This window comes from Aquarana catesbeiana, linkage group LG02 (genome assembly GCF_042186555.1).
Source record: "Aquarana catesbeiana isolate 2022-GZ linkage group LG02, ASM4218655v1, whole genome shotgun sequence".
NCBI classification, from domain to species: domain Eukaryota; kingdom Metazoa; phylum Chordata; class Amphibia; order Anura; family Ranidae; genus Aquarana; species Aquarana catesbeiana.
The window spans coordinates 267950195-267962430 of record NC_133325.1 but is presented as its reverse complement, the minus strand read 5'-3'; the positions used below and the strand labels follow the sequence as shown (position 1 = coordinate 267962430).

At 42.5% G+C, this 12236-nt stretch overlaps 1 protein-coding gene across 1 annotated transcript; it reads right to left on the bottom strand.

The window, feature by feature from the left end:
- Positions 1-3036: 3036 nt before the first annotated feature.
- On the bottom strand, positions 3037-11978 carry OXGR1 (oxoglutarate receptor 1). Its single transcript, XM_073614386.1, has 2 exons — positions 11631-11978; positions 3037-4273 (listed from the first exon to the last, which is right to left on the bottom strand). Exon 2 carries the CDS (start codon positions 4264-4266, stop codon positions 3283-3285), a length of 984 nt encoding a protein of 327 aa, XP_073470487.1. The 5' UTR covers positions 4267-4273; positions 11631-11978; the 3' UTR covers positions 3037-3282.
- Between the last annotated feature and the right edge of the window lie 258 nt (positions 11979-12236).

The following is a 12236-nucleotide window of genomic DNA, read 5'->3' as shown; positions in this document are numbered from 1 at the left end:
GTGTCATCTGTCATTAGTGTCATGTGTCATCAGTGCCATGTATTAGTGCCATCTGTCATCAGTGCCACGTATTAGTGCATCTTTCATCAGTGCTACGTATTAGTGCCATCTGTCATCAGTGCCACGTGTCATCAGTGCCACATATTAGTGTCATCTGTCATCAGTGACAAGTTTTTCAAGCTTCAATCAGTGGTCATATAAATAGATTATTACTTTTTTTAACATGTAACACTGTCTATGGTACCAGTCAACATTTTGTTCTATTTAAAGTAATGTATAGAAGGTAGGGCCTGAAAGTGACTCAAGCCCAGGGGCCCCCACCACTCTAAGTCCTGCCCTGCCGATCAGTGCCCATCACTGCCCCCCAACAGTGCCCATCACTGCCACCCATCAATGCCCATAACTGCTACCTATCAGTGCCACCTATTAGTGCCCTTCAGTGCAACCTATTAATGCCCTTCTGTGCCGCCCATCAGTACCACCTCTCAGTGCCAACCGATGCCACCTATCAGTGCCCACCAGTGCCGCCTATTAGTGCCCATCAGTGCAGCCTATCTGTTCCCATCAGTGCAGCCTCATCAGTGAACATCAATGAAGGAGAAAAATTACCTGTTTGCAATATTTATTAACAAAATATAAAATGGTTTTGTATTTTTTTTTTACATTTTGGCCTTTTTTAATTTTTTTAACAAAAAATAAAAAACCCAGAGGTGATCAAATACCACCAAAAGAAAGCTCTATTTGTGGGAAAAAATGATAAAAATTTCATTTGGGTACAATGTTGCATGACAGCGCAATTGTCGTTCAAAGAGTGACAGTGCTAAAAGCTGAAAACTGGTTTGGGCACAAGGGGGGTTTAGGTGCTCAGTAAGCAAGTGGTTAATATGTGGGGACAGAGGGATCTCCTGTTAGAGGTGTAGATAAGCACCTCTGGACCCTGATGTGAACATTGGCTTGAGTCCTATAGCAACAACTTATATTCATACCTCAGGAAATAAAACATATTTCTTAGCACATGTCTCCTCTTCTAGCTGATAAGAACACTATGATTAAGAATAAACCCACTGAGCCAGTAGCAGTTGCAACCTTGGATATTCTGATTGCTGCATTACTCTTCTATGAAATCTTTTAAGGGGAAAAAATACAGTGGCTTGAAAAAGTATTCATACTCCTTGAAATTTTCCACATTTTGTCATGTTACAGCCAAAAACATAAATGTATTTTATTGGGATTTTATGTGATAGATCAACACAAAGTGGCACACAATTGTGAAGTGGAAGGAAAATAATAAATGGTTTTCAATTTTTTTTACAAATAAATATGTGAAAAGTGTGGCGTGCATTTGTATTCAGCCCCCTGAGTCAATACTTTGTAGAACTACCTTTCGCTGTAATTACAGCTACAAGTCTTTTTGGGTTTGTCTCTACCAGCTTTCAACATCTACAGAGTGACATTTTTGCCCATTCTTCTTTGCAAAATAGCTCAAGTTCTGTCAGATTGGATGGAGAGTGTCTGTAAACAGCAATTTTCAAGTTTTGACACAGATTCTCAATTGGATTTAGGTCTGGACTTTGACTGGGTCATTCTAACACATAAATATGCTTTGATCTAAACCATTCCATTGTAGCTCTGGCTGTATGTTTAGGGTCATTGTCCTGCTGAAAGGTGAAACTCCGCCCCAGTCTCAAGTCTTTTGGAGACTCTAATGCCCCGTACACACGGTCAGATTTTCCGACGGAAAATGTGTGATAGGACCTTGTTGTCGGAAATTCCGACCGTGTGTAGGCTCCATCACACATTTTCCATCGGATTTTCCAACACACAAAGTTTGAGAGCAGGATATAAAATTTTCCGACAACAAAATCCGTTGTCGGAAATTCCGATCGTGTGTACACAAATCCGACGGACAAAGTGCCACGCATGCTCAGAATAAAGAGATGAAAGCTATTGGCCACTGCCCCGTTTATAGTCCCGACGTACGTGTTTTACGTCACCACGTTTAGAACGATCGGATTTTCCGACAACTTTGTGTGACCATGTGTATGCAAGACAAGTTTGAGCCAACATCCGTCGGAAAAAATCCATGGATTTTGTTGTCGGAATGTCCGAACAAAGTCCGACCGTGTGTACGGGGCATAACAGGTTTTCTTCTAAGATTGCCCTGTATTTGGCTCCATCCACCTCCCCATTTACTCTGACCAGCTTCCATGTCCTTGCTGAAGAAAAGCATCCCCACAACATGGTGCTGCCACCACCATGTTTCATGGTGGGGATGGTGTGTTCAGGGTGATGTGCAGTGTTAGTTTTCCACCACACATAGCGTTTTGCTCTTAGGACAAAAGTTCTGCTCTTAGGACAAAAAATGTTGGTCTCTTCTGACCAGAACAACCTTCTTCCAGATGTTGTATCCCCCACATGGCTTCTCCCACATGGCTTCTCCCAAACTGCAAATGGGACTTCTTATGGCTTTCTTTTTCTCAATGGCTTTCTTCTTGTCACTCTTCCATAAAGGCCAGATTTGTGGAATGCATGACTTATAGTTGTCCTGAAAACAGATTCTACCACCTGAGCTGTGCATCTCTGCAGCTCCTCCAGAGTTACCATGGACCTCTTGGCTGCTTCTTTGATTAATGCTCTCCTTGCTTGGCCTGTCAGTTTAGGTGGACAGCCATGTCTTGGTAGGTTTGCAGTTGTACCATACTCTTTCCATTTTCGGATGATGGATTGAACAGTGCTCCATGAGATGTTCAAAGCTTGGGATATTTTTTTAACACCTAACCATGCTTTAAACTTCTCCACAACAGGGCTTCACAGAACAGCTGTATTTATCCTGAGATTAAATTACACACAGGGGGACTCTATTTACTAATTAGGTGACTTCTGAAGCCAATTCGTTCCATACATTTTTAGTTAGGGGTATCAGAATAAAGGGGGCTGACTACAAATACATGCCACACTTTTCAAATATTTATTTGTAAAAAAAAAAAAATGAAAACCATTTATCATTTTCCTTTCACTTCACAATTATGTGCCACTTTGTGTTGGTCTATCACATAAAATTCCAATAAAATACATTTACATTTTTGGTTGTAACATGACAAAATGTGGAAAATGTCAAGGGGTATGAATACTTTTTCGAAGGCACTGTACTTCAAACAGTTATTACCTTTCTTGCATATTATCAGTCTGAAAGGTGCAGACTGCTGCTTGCATTCAGTAACAGTTATTGGTACATATGCACATTTTAGTAAGGTTCACATATGCGTGAGAACAATACATGACTTATGGCTGCTGTTTATAAGGATTGGTCTTATAAATTGACTGAACAGCCTGCTGGAAGTTTCCTCCCACCACAACATAAAGTAACAAATTGCCAAATGTATTCAGTGAAGCTATTGGTCTAGAGGCTAAATAAATAGCATGAATATGTTTTTCATATACACAACTTACAAGGTGTAGTCGCGTTTCAATACGAATAGCTCTAAAAATATGTAAAGGAAAAAAACAAACATAAAAAACGATCAAAAGAATGACAACAAGCCTACGAGCCTTTTTCTTTTGGACATCTTCAGTATAGGGTCCATTTGCCAGGCTACAATTGATACAGGTGTAGCAAAGAGTCACCACCAACAATGGTAAAGCAAAGCCAATGGTAGTGAGACAGGCATTGTACCAGCGTACATTGTACCTTTCAAGAGACACTGCAAAGTCCATGCAAGCTACAGTATCTTGTATGTCTCTCATTAAAATAACCATTGGAAGGACCTCAATTAGTGCAATCACCCATACAGCTGCACACGCCATGACTGCCCATCTCCGTTTATGAATGGAGTGAAATTTCATTGGATGAACAATGACAATATAGCGGAAGATGCTGAAACAGGTTAGGAAAAGAATGCTGCCATACAAGTTGAAATGAAAAACAATGCGGATCAACTTGCATGTGAAGTCCCCAAGAGACCAGTGCTCTTGATTAACATAATTGTAAACCAAGAAGGGGAGGCTACTGAGATGCATGAGGTCTGTGATGGCCAAATTCAGCAAGATGATGATGCTTGTTCTCCATGGCCTCATCTTCAAAACATACACTGAAATTGAAATAATATTTCCTGGAAATCCTATAATGAAAATGATGCTGTACATTGTTGGTAGAAAGTAAACCTTTATTATATTGTCCACTATGGCACTTGTACAGTTTATTGTTGGTTCTTCAGTGCTGAACATAAGTGTGGTGTTGTTAAAATCAGATTCATTGTTTATAGCCATTCTCCTGCTGAAAAAAAAATAGATCTTATTATATACGCAGCTAGTGTACAATATTTAAATTTACACACTATAAATATAGATAATAAGGAATATTTCATAAAAAAATGTACTAACATGTCTAGTATGTATTAATTACAGAATAGCAAATCACTAAAAAGCCACTACACTATTTATTCTCCCAATCCACTGCATTTGCAGTAGACTCAGTGGAACAATGCTAGATCTGCTGAGTGGATGAGTATCTGGTTTGTGCAGAAGACAGCACCCGGTAAAAAGGGGTTAAAAACATGGGGACGGGGCTGAGGATCTGCTTTAATGCAGATAATGGTTAACGGTTAAAAACGTTCTACCTTTACAACCACTGTAAAGAATGTACTACAATTAGCATTTATTGTAATGTAATAAAATTGTCATCCTATAATAGCTATAGTAAGAATACAAAAAGCAACAGATCACAGATCTTGAAATTCTCTATTACTGGGTTCATAGGCGTTCACAGGAGGTGTGCCAGGTGTGTCTGGGCACACCCTAATCACTATGTGCGGTGCTAATTCTCACTACAGCTAAGGCCTCCCCCGCATGTTGGCCCCCACCCACCCTGCAGTGTTGCTGGCTTCCCTCCTCTCTTCTCTCCCTGGCTGCTGTGGGTGATGTTTCAGGATGAAGAGCGGGAGAAGAAGGTAGTAAGTACACTATATTACTAAAAGTACTGGTACGCCTGCCTGTACATACACATGAATTTTAATGGCAAGGCTGTCCACAGGGTTTAAGAGTGTGTCTATGGGAATGTTGGACCATTCTATTTGGTTGAGGTCAGGATTCTGTTCAGGCCAATCAAGTCCACCCCAAACTCACTCATCCATGTCTTTATGGACCTTGCTTTGTGCACTGGTCCAAATCATTTGGTAGAGGGGGATTATGGTGTGGGGTTGTTTTTCAGAGGTTGGGCTTGGCCCTTAGTTAAAGTAAGGGGAACTCTTAAGTTGTCAGCAAACCAACACATTTTGGACAATTTCATGCTCCCAACTTTGTAGGAACAGTTTGGGGATGGCCCCTTCCCGTTCCAACATGACTATGCCCCAGTGCACAAACATGGATGAGCGAGTTTATGGTGGAAGAACTTGTCTGGCATGCACAGAGTCCTGACCTCAACCCTATAGAACACCTTAGGATGAATTAAAGCCTGCGAGCCAGGCCTTCTCATCCACATCAGTGCCTGACCTCACAAATGCGCTACTGGGAGAATGGTCAAACATTCCCATACACACACCCTAAACCTTGTGGACAGCCTTCCAAGAAGCGTTAAAGCTGTTATAGCTGCAAAGGGTGGGCCTCAAAATTGAACCCTACGGACTAAGACTGAGATGCCGTTAAAGTTCATATGTGTGTAAAGACAGGTGTCCCAATACTTTTGGTAATATAGTGTATGTCATTTACTGGTGCCTTCCTTTTCTAACTGAACACAATGAACACTCATTCACTGTGTTCATTCATAATTGAATCATAATAAACCGTGTTTACTATGCTTTAGTTTGTGAATGAACAGGAAGCCGTTCAGCACAGAGCAATTCCCATTCATTCCCTGTCCCGTGCAGCTGAGGCTGCAGAAAAAGGCATGTGTGTTTCAGCTTTGGAGTGCACACCCTAATGCAATAGGCTGCACACACCTATGATTGGGTTACTCAATTCAAGTACTCACTGTTCTTTTGTATTCATTTATTTTCAGCTTACTTATCCTACAAATGCAGTAACTATTCAAATTAGTCCCTGCTCCAGTGGAGTTTACAGTCATACACTAAATATGCACACATTGGGGGTTATTTAGTAAAGGCAAATCCACTTTGCACTACAAGTGCACTGCAAGTGCACTTGGAAGTGCAGTCGCTGTAGATCTGAGGGGGACATGCAAGGAAAATTACGAATGGCATTTTAGGTTGCACATGATTGGATGATAAAATCAGCAGAGCTTCCCCTCATTACGATCTTCCCCTCAGATTTACAGCGACTGCACTTCCAAGTGCACTTTCAGTGCACTACTAGTGCGAAGTGGATTTGCCTTTAGTAAATCAACCCCATTGTGTGGCCAGTTTTATACATTTACATGTTTTTCTGATGAATACTGAAACACATTTTTATTATTAGCATGTCTTTGTTGTTATGTTTTATTTTATATGTCAACTGGTCAGATGCAGGCTGTTTGGATCCTGTATACTAGTTCACAGCCCCACTCTGCCAGGGACCATGAACTATTATGCACATGATATGTATGTTTTTCTGCTGAATTAATCAAAATGTTTAATATAATATTTGGACTGTCTCTTATCTTCTGCAGCATGTATTTTTGGCGATTTTCCCAATTTTGCTTTGCCTATATAATTTGGTGCACTTGTTGCTGACTTGTTACTATATTAAGTTTTACATTGAAGTTACACGTGTACTTAAACCATTATAAACGGTCCCATTTGGATATTTTTCACATCGTTGGAATTGTTTGATACACACTCATTGGATTTCATTCACATTATTTGAAGAGTGATAATAGAACAGTGTATTTTGTTTTACGTAATAGGTTGTACTAGATCAGGCATGTCCAAAGTCCGGCCCGCGTTCCAATTTTGAATCGCCCGCCTGGTAATTTGGACATGTATATCTTTTGTGGCCCTCAACGAATGCCCGAATTGCTGGGGGCCACAAAAGATATATATGCTGGCTGCCTTGGAGGAGACAGGGAGGGGGTGGGACGAGTGCCATACATACACAAGAATTTAACGTTTACGCCTCTGTAATAGGAAGTCCCATCTCCTGCACTGCCATTGGACGACTGTTCTGTCCATCATAGGAGGCAGAACTTTGTATTAAAGAGGCTGCAGAGAAAACAGATTTTCCTGTATGTAATCTGTTGGTGCTTGTCCTGCCCCCTCCCTGTCCTCTTTGAGGCTGCAGATGGGCATGGGTCAGACTGCACTGATGGCAATGGTGAGTCTGCATTCATGTCAATAAGGGTGCTGCATTCATGGCAATGGGGGTGCTGCATTCATGGCAATGGGGGAGCTGCATTCATGGCAATGGGGGAGCTGCATTCATGGCAATGGGGGAGCTGCATTCATGTCAATGGGGGTGCTGCATTCATGTCAATGGGGGTGCTGCATTCATGTCAATGGGGGTGCTGCGTTCATGTCAATGGGGGTGCTGCGTTCATGTTAATGGGGGTGCTGCAATCATGTCAGTGGGGGTGCTGCATTCATGGCGATGGTGGGGCTGCATTTGTGGTAATGGTGAGGCTGCATTCATGGCAATGGCAGCTTCAGCTGACAGCTCTGTGCCCTGATTGGAGGGAAGGGACACCCCCCTTCCACACACACACATGACTAAGAACAAGCACAGCTGTGGATAGCAGTCACAGACTGTGCTGCAGCTCTTTCCCCATCACCATTTTAACTCTTGGGGGGGGGGGTTATTTATTAAAACTGGTGCACCCAGAATCTGGTGCAGTTGTGCATAGTAACCAATCAGCTTCTAACGTCAGCTTGTTCAATTAAAGTGGGAGTAAACCCATACCTCCCAACATTTTGATATAGGAATGAGGGACACCTACTTGCAAACATATGTAGGCATAGGACCTCCCCCGACACACCCCCTTTTAGGAGAATTAACCCCAAAAAAAGGTAAATTAAATCCACAAGGACTTTTTTTTGTTGCCACTCCTATTCCTTTATTATTGGCTTTTAACATGTACAAATGCAGCAATTTTGAATTTAGATGAAAAGTTTAGCACTGGGAAACCCTTTTTGAAAGATAGAAAGTGCATTTTATATGTACAACTATATGGATCGGACCAAAATGAGGGACAAATAATGGGGAAAGAAGGCCAGAGGGACATTGCTCCAAATCAGGGACAGTCCCTCGAAATCAGGGACAGTTGGGAGCTATGATAAACCCCCTTGGTTGATTTTTACCTATAGGTAATCCTATAAAAAGGCTTACCTATAGGTACAGTTAATATCTCTTACACGTGCGCATGCACTTTGAAGTAATGGCATACCTGTGCCGTTCCTTCAAAGTCCTGTGCTGTGAAAAGCATGTGCGCGGAAATTACATCATCGTGGTTTGTCCAATCAAAGGACCTGAGCCCGCCAACCCGGAAGGAAGACGATGACAGTGTCCTGCTGGAGAGCTTTGTTTTAAGGTAAGTTCCACATAAAAAGTCGGTGGTTTACTACCGCTTTAGGCTTTGACAATAAAACCTGGAAGATGATTGGTTTTTATGCACAGCTACGCCAGATTTTGCACGCCTCAGTTTTGGTAAATAACCCATTGGGGTTGATTTACTAAAGGCAAATAGACTGTGCACTTTTCAAAGTGCAATTGCACTCTGTAAGTGCATCTGCTCCAGAGCTTAGTAAATGAGGTAAAGCTTAACCCTGCAAAGAATACCCAATCACGTGGAAGGAAAATTTAAAAAAAACAGCCTTTTTGCTTGCATATGATTGGATGATGGAATTCAGCAGAGCTTTTCCTTATTTACTAAGCTCTCGAGCAGTTGCTCTCGCCGAGTGCAACTGCACTTTGCAAAGTGCACAGTCTATTTTCCTTTAGTAAATCAACCTCACCGTGTCAGGAAAAGCTGCCAGAACTGCTGATAAGAGAAGTAAAAAGCAGCAGAGAGAAACGACACTCAGAGCTTTGAAGAGAACAAGTACACACTGTAGATCAGTGGCAGAATTACCAGGGTCGCAACAGTTGCAGTTGCGACGGGGCCCGGCATTCCACAACTGTGGGGGGGGGGGGGGGGGGGCAGCGGGGTTGCTCTTCACACACGCTCTAAGCGGAGATCCTGTGTCATATAACAATAGCACAGAGAGACACCGGCGGAGGCATTAATGTTCTATTTGTCGGTCCTCTCTGGCACGGATGAGAGAGGACACACAGCTGATCTCACGGCTCCCCCTTCTCCCCCCTCCTCTCTCCTGTGTGCTCTGCGGGCAGTCTAGTGTGAAGCTAAAGAGCTCACATTTCCCGCAGAACACACAGGAGAGGAGAGGGGGGAGAAGGGGGAGCCGTGAGATCAGCTATGTGTGTCCTCTCTCATCTGTGCCAGAGAGGACCGACAAATAGAACATTAATGCCGCCGCCGGTGTCTCTCTGTGCTATTGTTATATGACAAACGATCTCCGCTCAGAGCTGTGCTGTCCGGCACTGATGGGATCTAATAGCATTCACTGTGATGGGCACTGATAGCATTCACTGATGAGCACTGATAGAAGGCACTGATGAGCACTGATAGAAGGCACTGATAGAAGGCACTGATAGAAGGCACTGATGAGCACTGATAGAAGGCACTGATAGAAGGCACTGATGGGCACTGATAGAAGGCACTGATGGGCACTGATGAGCACTGATAGAAGGCACTGATGAGCACTGACAGAAGGCACTGACTGATGAGCACTAATAGAAGGCACTGATGGGCACTGATGAGCACTGATAGAAGGTACTGATGAGCACTGATAGAAGGCACTGATGGGCACTGATGAGCACTGATAGAAGGCACTAATAGAAGGCACCGATGAGCACTGATAGAAGGCACTGATGGGCACTGATGAGCACTGATAGAAGGCACTGATGAGCACTGATGAGCACTGATAGAAGGCACTGATGGGCACTGATGAGCACTGATAGAAGGCACTGATAGAAGGCACTGATGAGCACTGATAGACAGCACTGATGGGCACTGATAGAAGGCACTGATGAGCACTGATAGATGGCACTGATGAGCACTGATAGAAGGCACTGATGGGCACTGATAGAAGGCACTGATGAGTACTGATAGAAGGCACTGATAGAAGGCACTGATGAGCACTGATAGAAGGCACTGATAGAAGGCACTGATGAGCACTGATAGAGGGCACTGATGAGCACTGATAGAAGGCACTGATGGAAGGCACTGATGAGCACTGATAGAAGGTACTGATAAGCACTGATAGACGGCACTGATGAGCACTGATAGAAGGCACTGATGGGCACTGATGAGCACTGATAGAAGGCACTGATGAGCACTTATAGACAGCACTGATGAGCACTGATAGAAGGCACTGATGGGCACTGATGAGCACTGATAGAAAGCACTGATAGAAGGCATAGAAGGCACTGATGAGCACTGATAGAAGGCACTGATGGGCACTGATGAGCACTGATAAAAGGCACTGATGAGCACTGATAGAAGGCACTGATGGGCACTGATAGGCAGCACTGATGGGCACTGATAGATGGCACTGATGATTGGGGCACTGATTATCAGTGTAAACAATTTACTGACATTCTTGACAGTTAACGGCAGTCCTTTCCTCACACAGACACAGCGTGTGAGGAAAGGGCTGTGGATTACTGGCAAGTCTGTTTACATGTGATCAGCTGATCACATGGTAAAGGGCCGATGTGATTGCGCTGGATGCATGTCCCAGGAAGCACGGTTTTGGGAGGATGTCCATGGACACTCTCCCAAAATTGGAAGCCCGGGGCTCGGATGGAAGGGGGGCCCATCATGGTTTCTTGCACCGGGGCCCTGAAGGTTCTAGTTACGCCTCTGTTGTAGATGCTTTTTTCATGCCTGGGGTTTACAACCACTTTACGTTAACTGATAGTGTGCTGAGATTATTGTTTTATGTGTAATGCAATGCCATTTCTTTTTATTTTAGACTTTTCAGCCCAAGTCTTTTAATATTAAAAAATGTTAAATTTCCAAACCCAATTTATATTGGGGTATTGGGTGTTATAATAACTAAAAAAAATATTTAAGTACACTTTTAAATTACTGGGCAAAATGCGCTTCTTAAAAAGTAATAGCACCAGCTAAATTTCTATTGTTTTTTAAACAAGTAAAGATTTAGCTTCTTTTGATATACAAACTAGGTTTCTTTTGGATAAAGGTGCAATCATATTTGTGATTATTAAAAAAAAAAAGTTAATGTATGACAAATTCAGGTTTGGGGTTTAGTGGCCCATAGGTGCAACATGTGCATCACCCAGATTGCACAGTTACATAATCAACTTTGCAACAACAGTATTGTTCCCCAATTTTGCATTTAGTATTTGTGAAATCTAATACTGAGCGCATAACTAATGTATCATACCTTTAAATTATCATATTATGACTATGCTACTATAGAAGAATAATTATAGGCAATTTGTTACCTGTTCAACTCATTTTAAACTTTAGGTGGCAATAGTTTAAAATATTCAGTAAATAGTGCCCAAAAAGTAGTTTAAATAATAGAATACAATATATTAGTTGTACTGCTCAGTACATATGTATTGTTTATATGATATATTATAGGTAATATTATATAAAACCCTAATATTCTTCTTACCTGTCTTTAAAAAAGAGGTCCGGTCAGCGTTGGTCACAGCTGCATTTGTTCATTTGAAGAAGCAGAAAATAGTTCTGTAGACATGCTGTTATGGAGAAAATCTTTGTTAAGTTGAAGCTGTCTGCTTGGTCCTGTAAAGTAGTGCAGAGAAAGGCAGCTACGTTTTGCAAATATCAAAACAGCATTTAGTAATTTGGATGAAACTGCTGCCAGATTCACTCCTCCCACTGGTAATCACATATTGACGTATTATTAAAGGAAGCAGGTCTACTTTTAAGTCTTGTTGATTTAAGATTCTGTGCCATCCATGAACATGAAAAGAAAAAAAAACACTGAGGTTGATTTAAGGCTCGGTTCACACTGCAGTGATGCGGGAACCCTTGCGAATCCACTGCGGGTTCCCGCATCGCATGTCTCCTGGCAGCAGTTCACACTGCCCTATGTGAACTGCTGGGAGTGTCAACTAAAGGTTAATGACAAGGGCCTTATATCCACAACCCTTGCCCGGTGGTTGTGGGGGTCTGCGGGCGGGGGGCTTATTGGAATCTGGAAGCCCCCTTTAACAAGGGGGCCCCCAGATCCTGCCCCCCCAAGTGAATGGGTCGG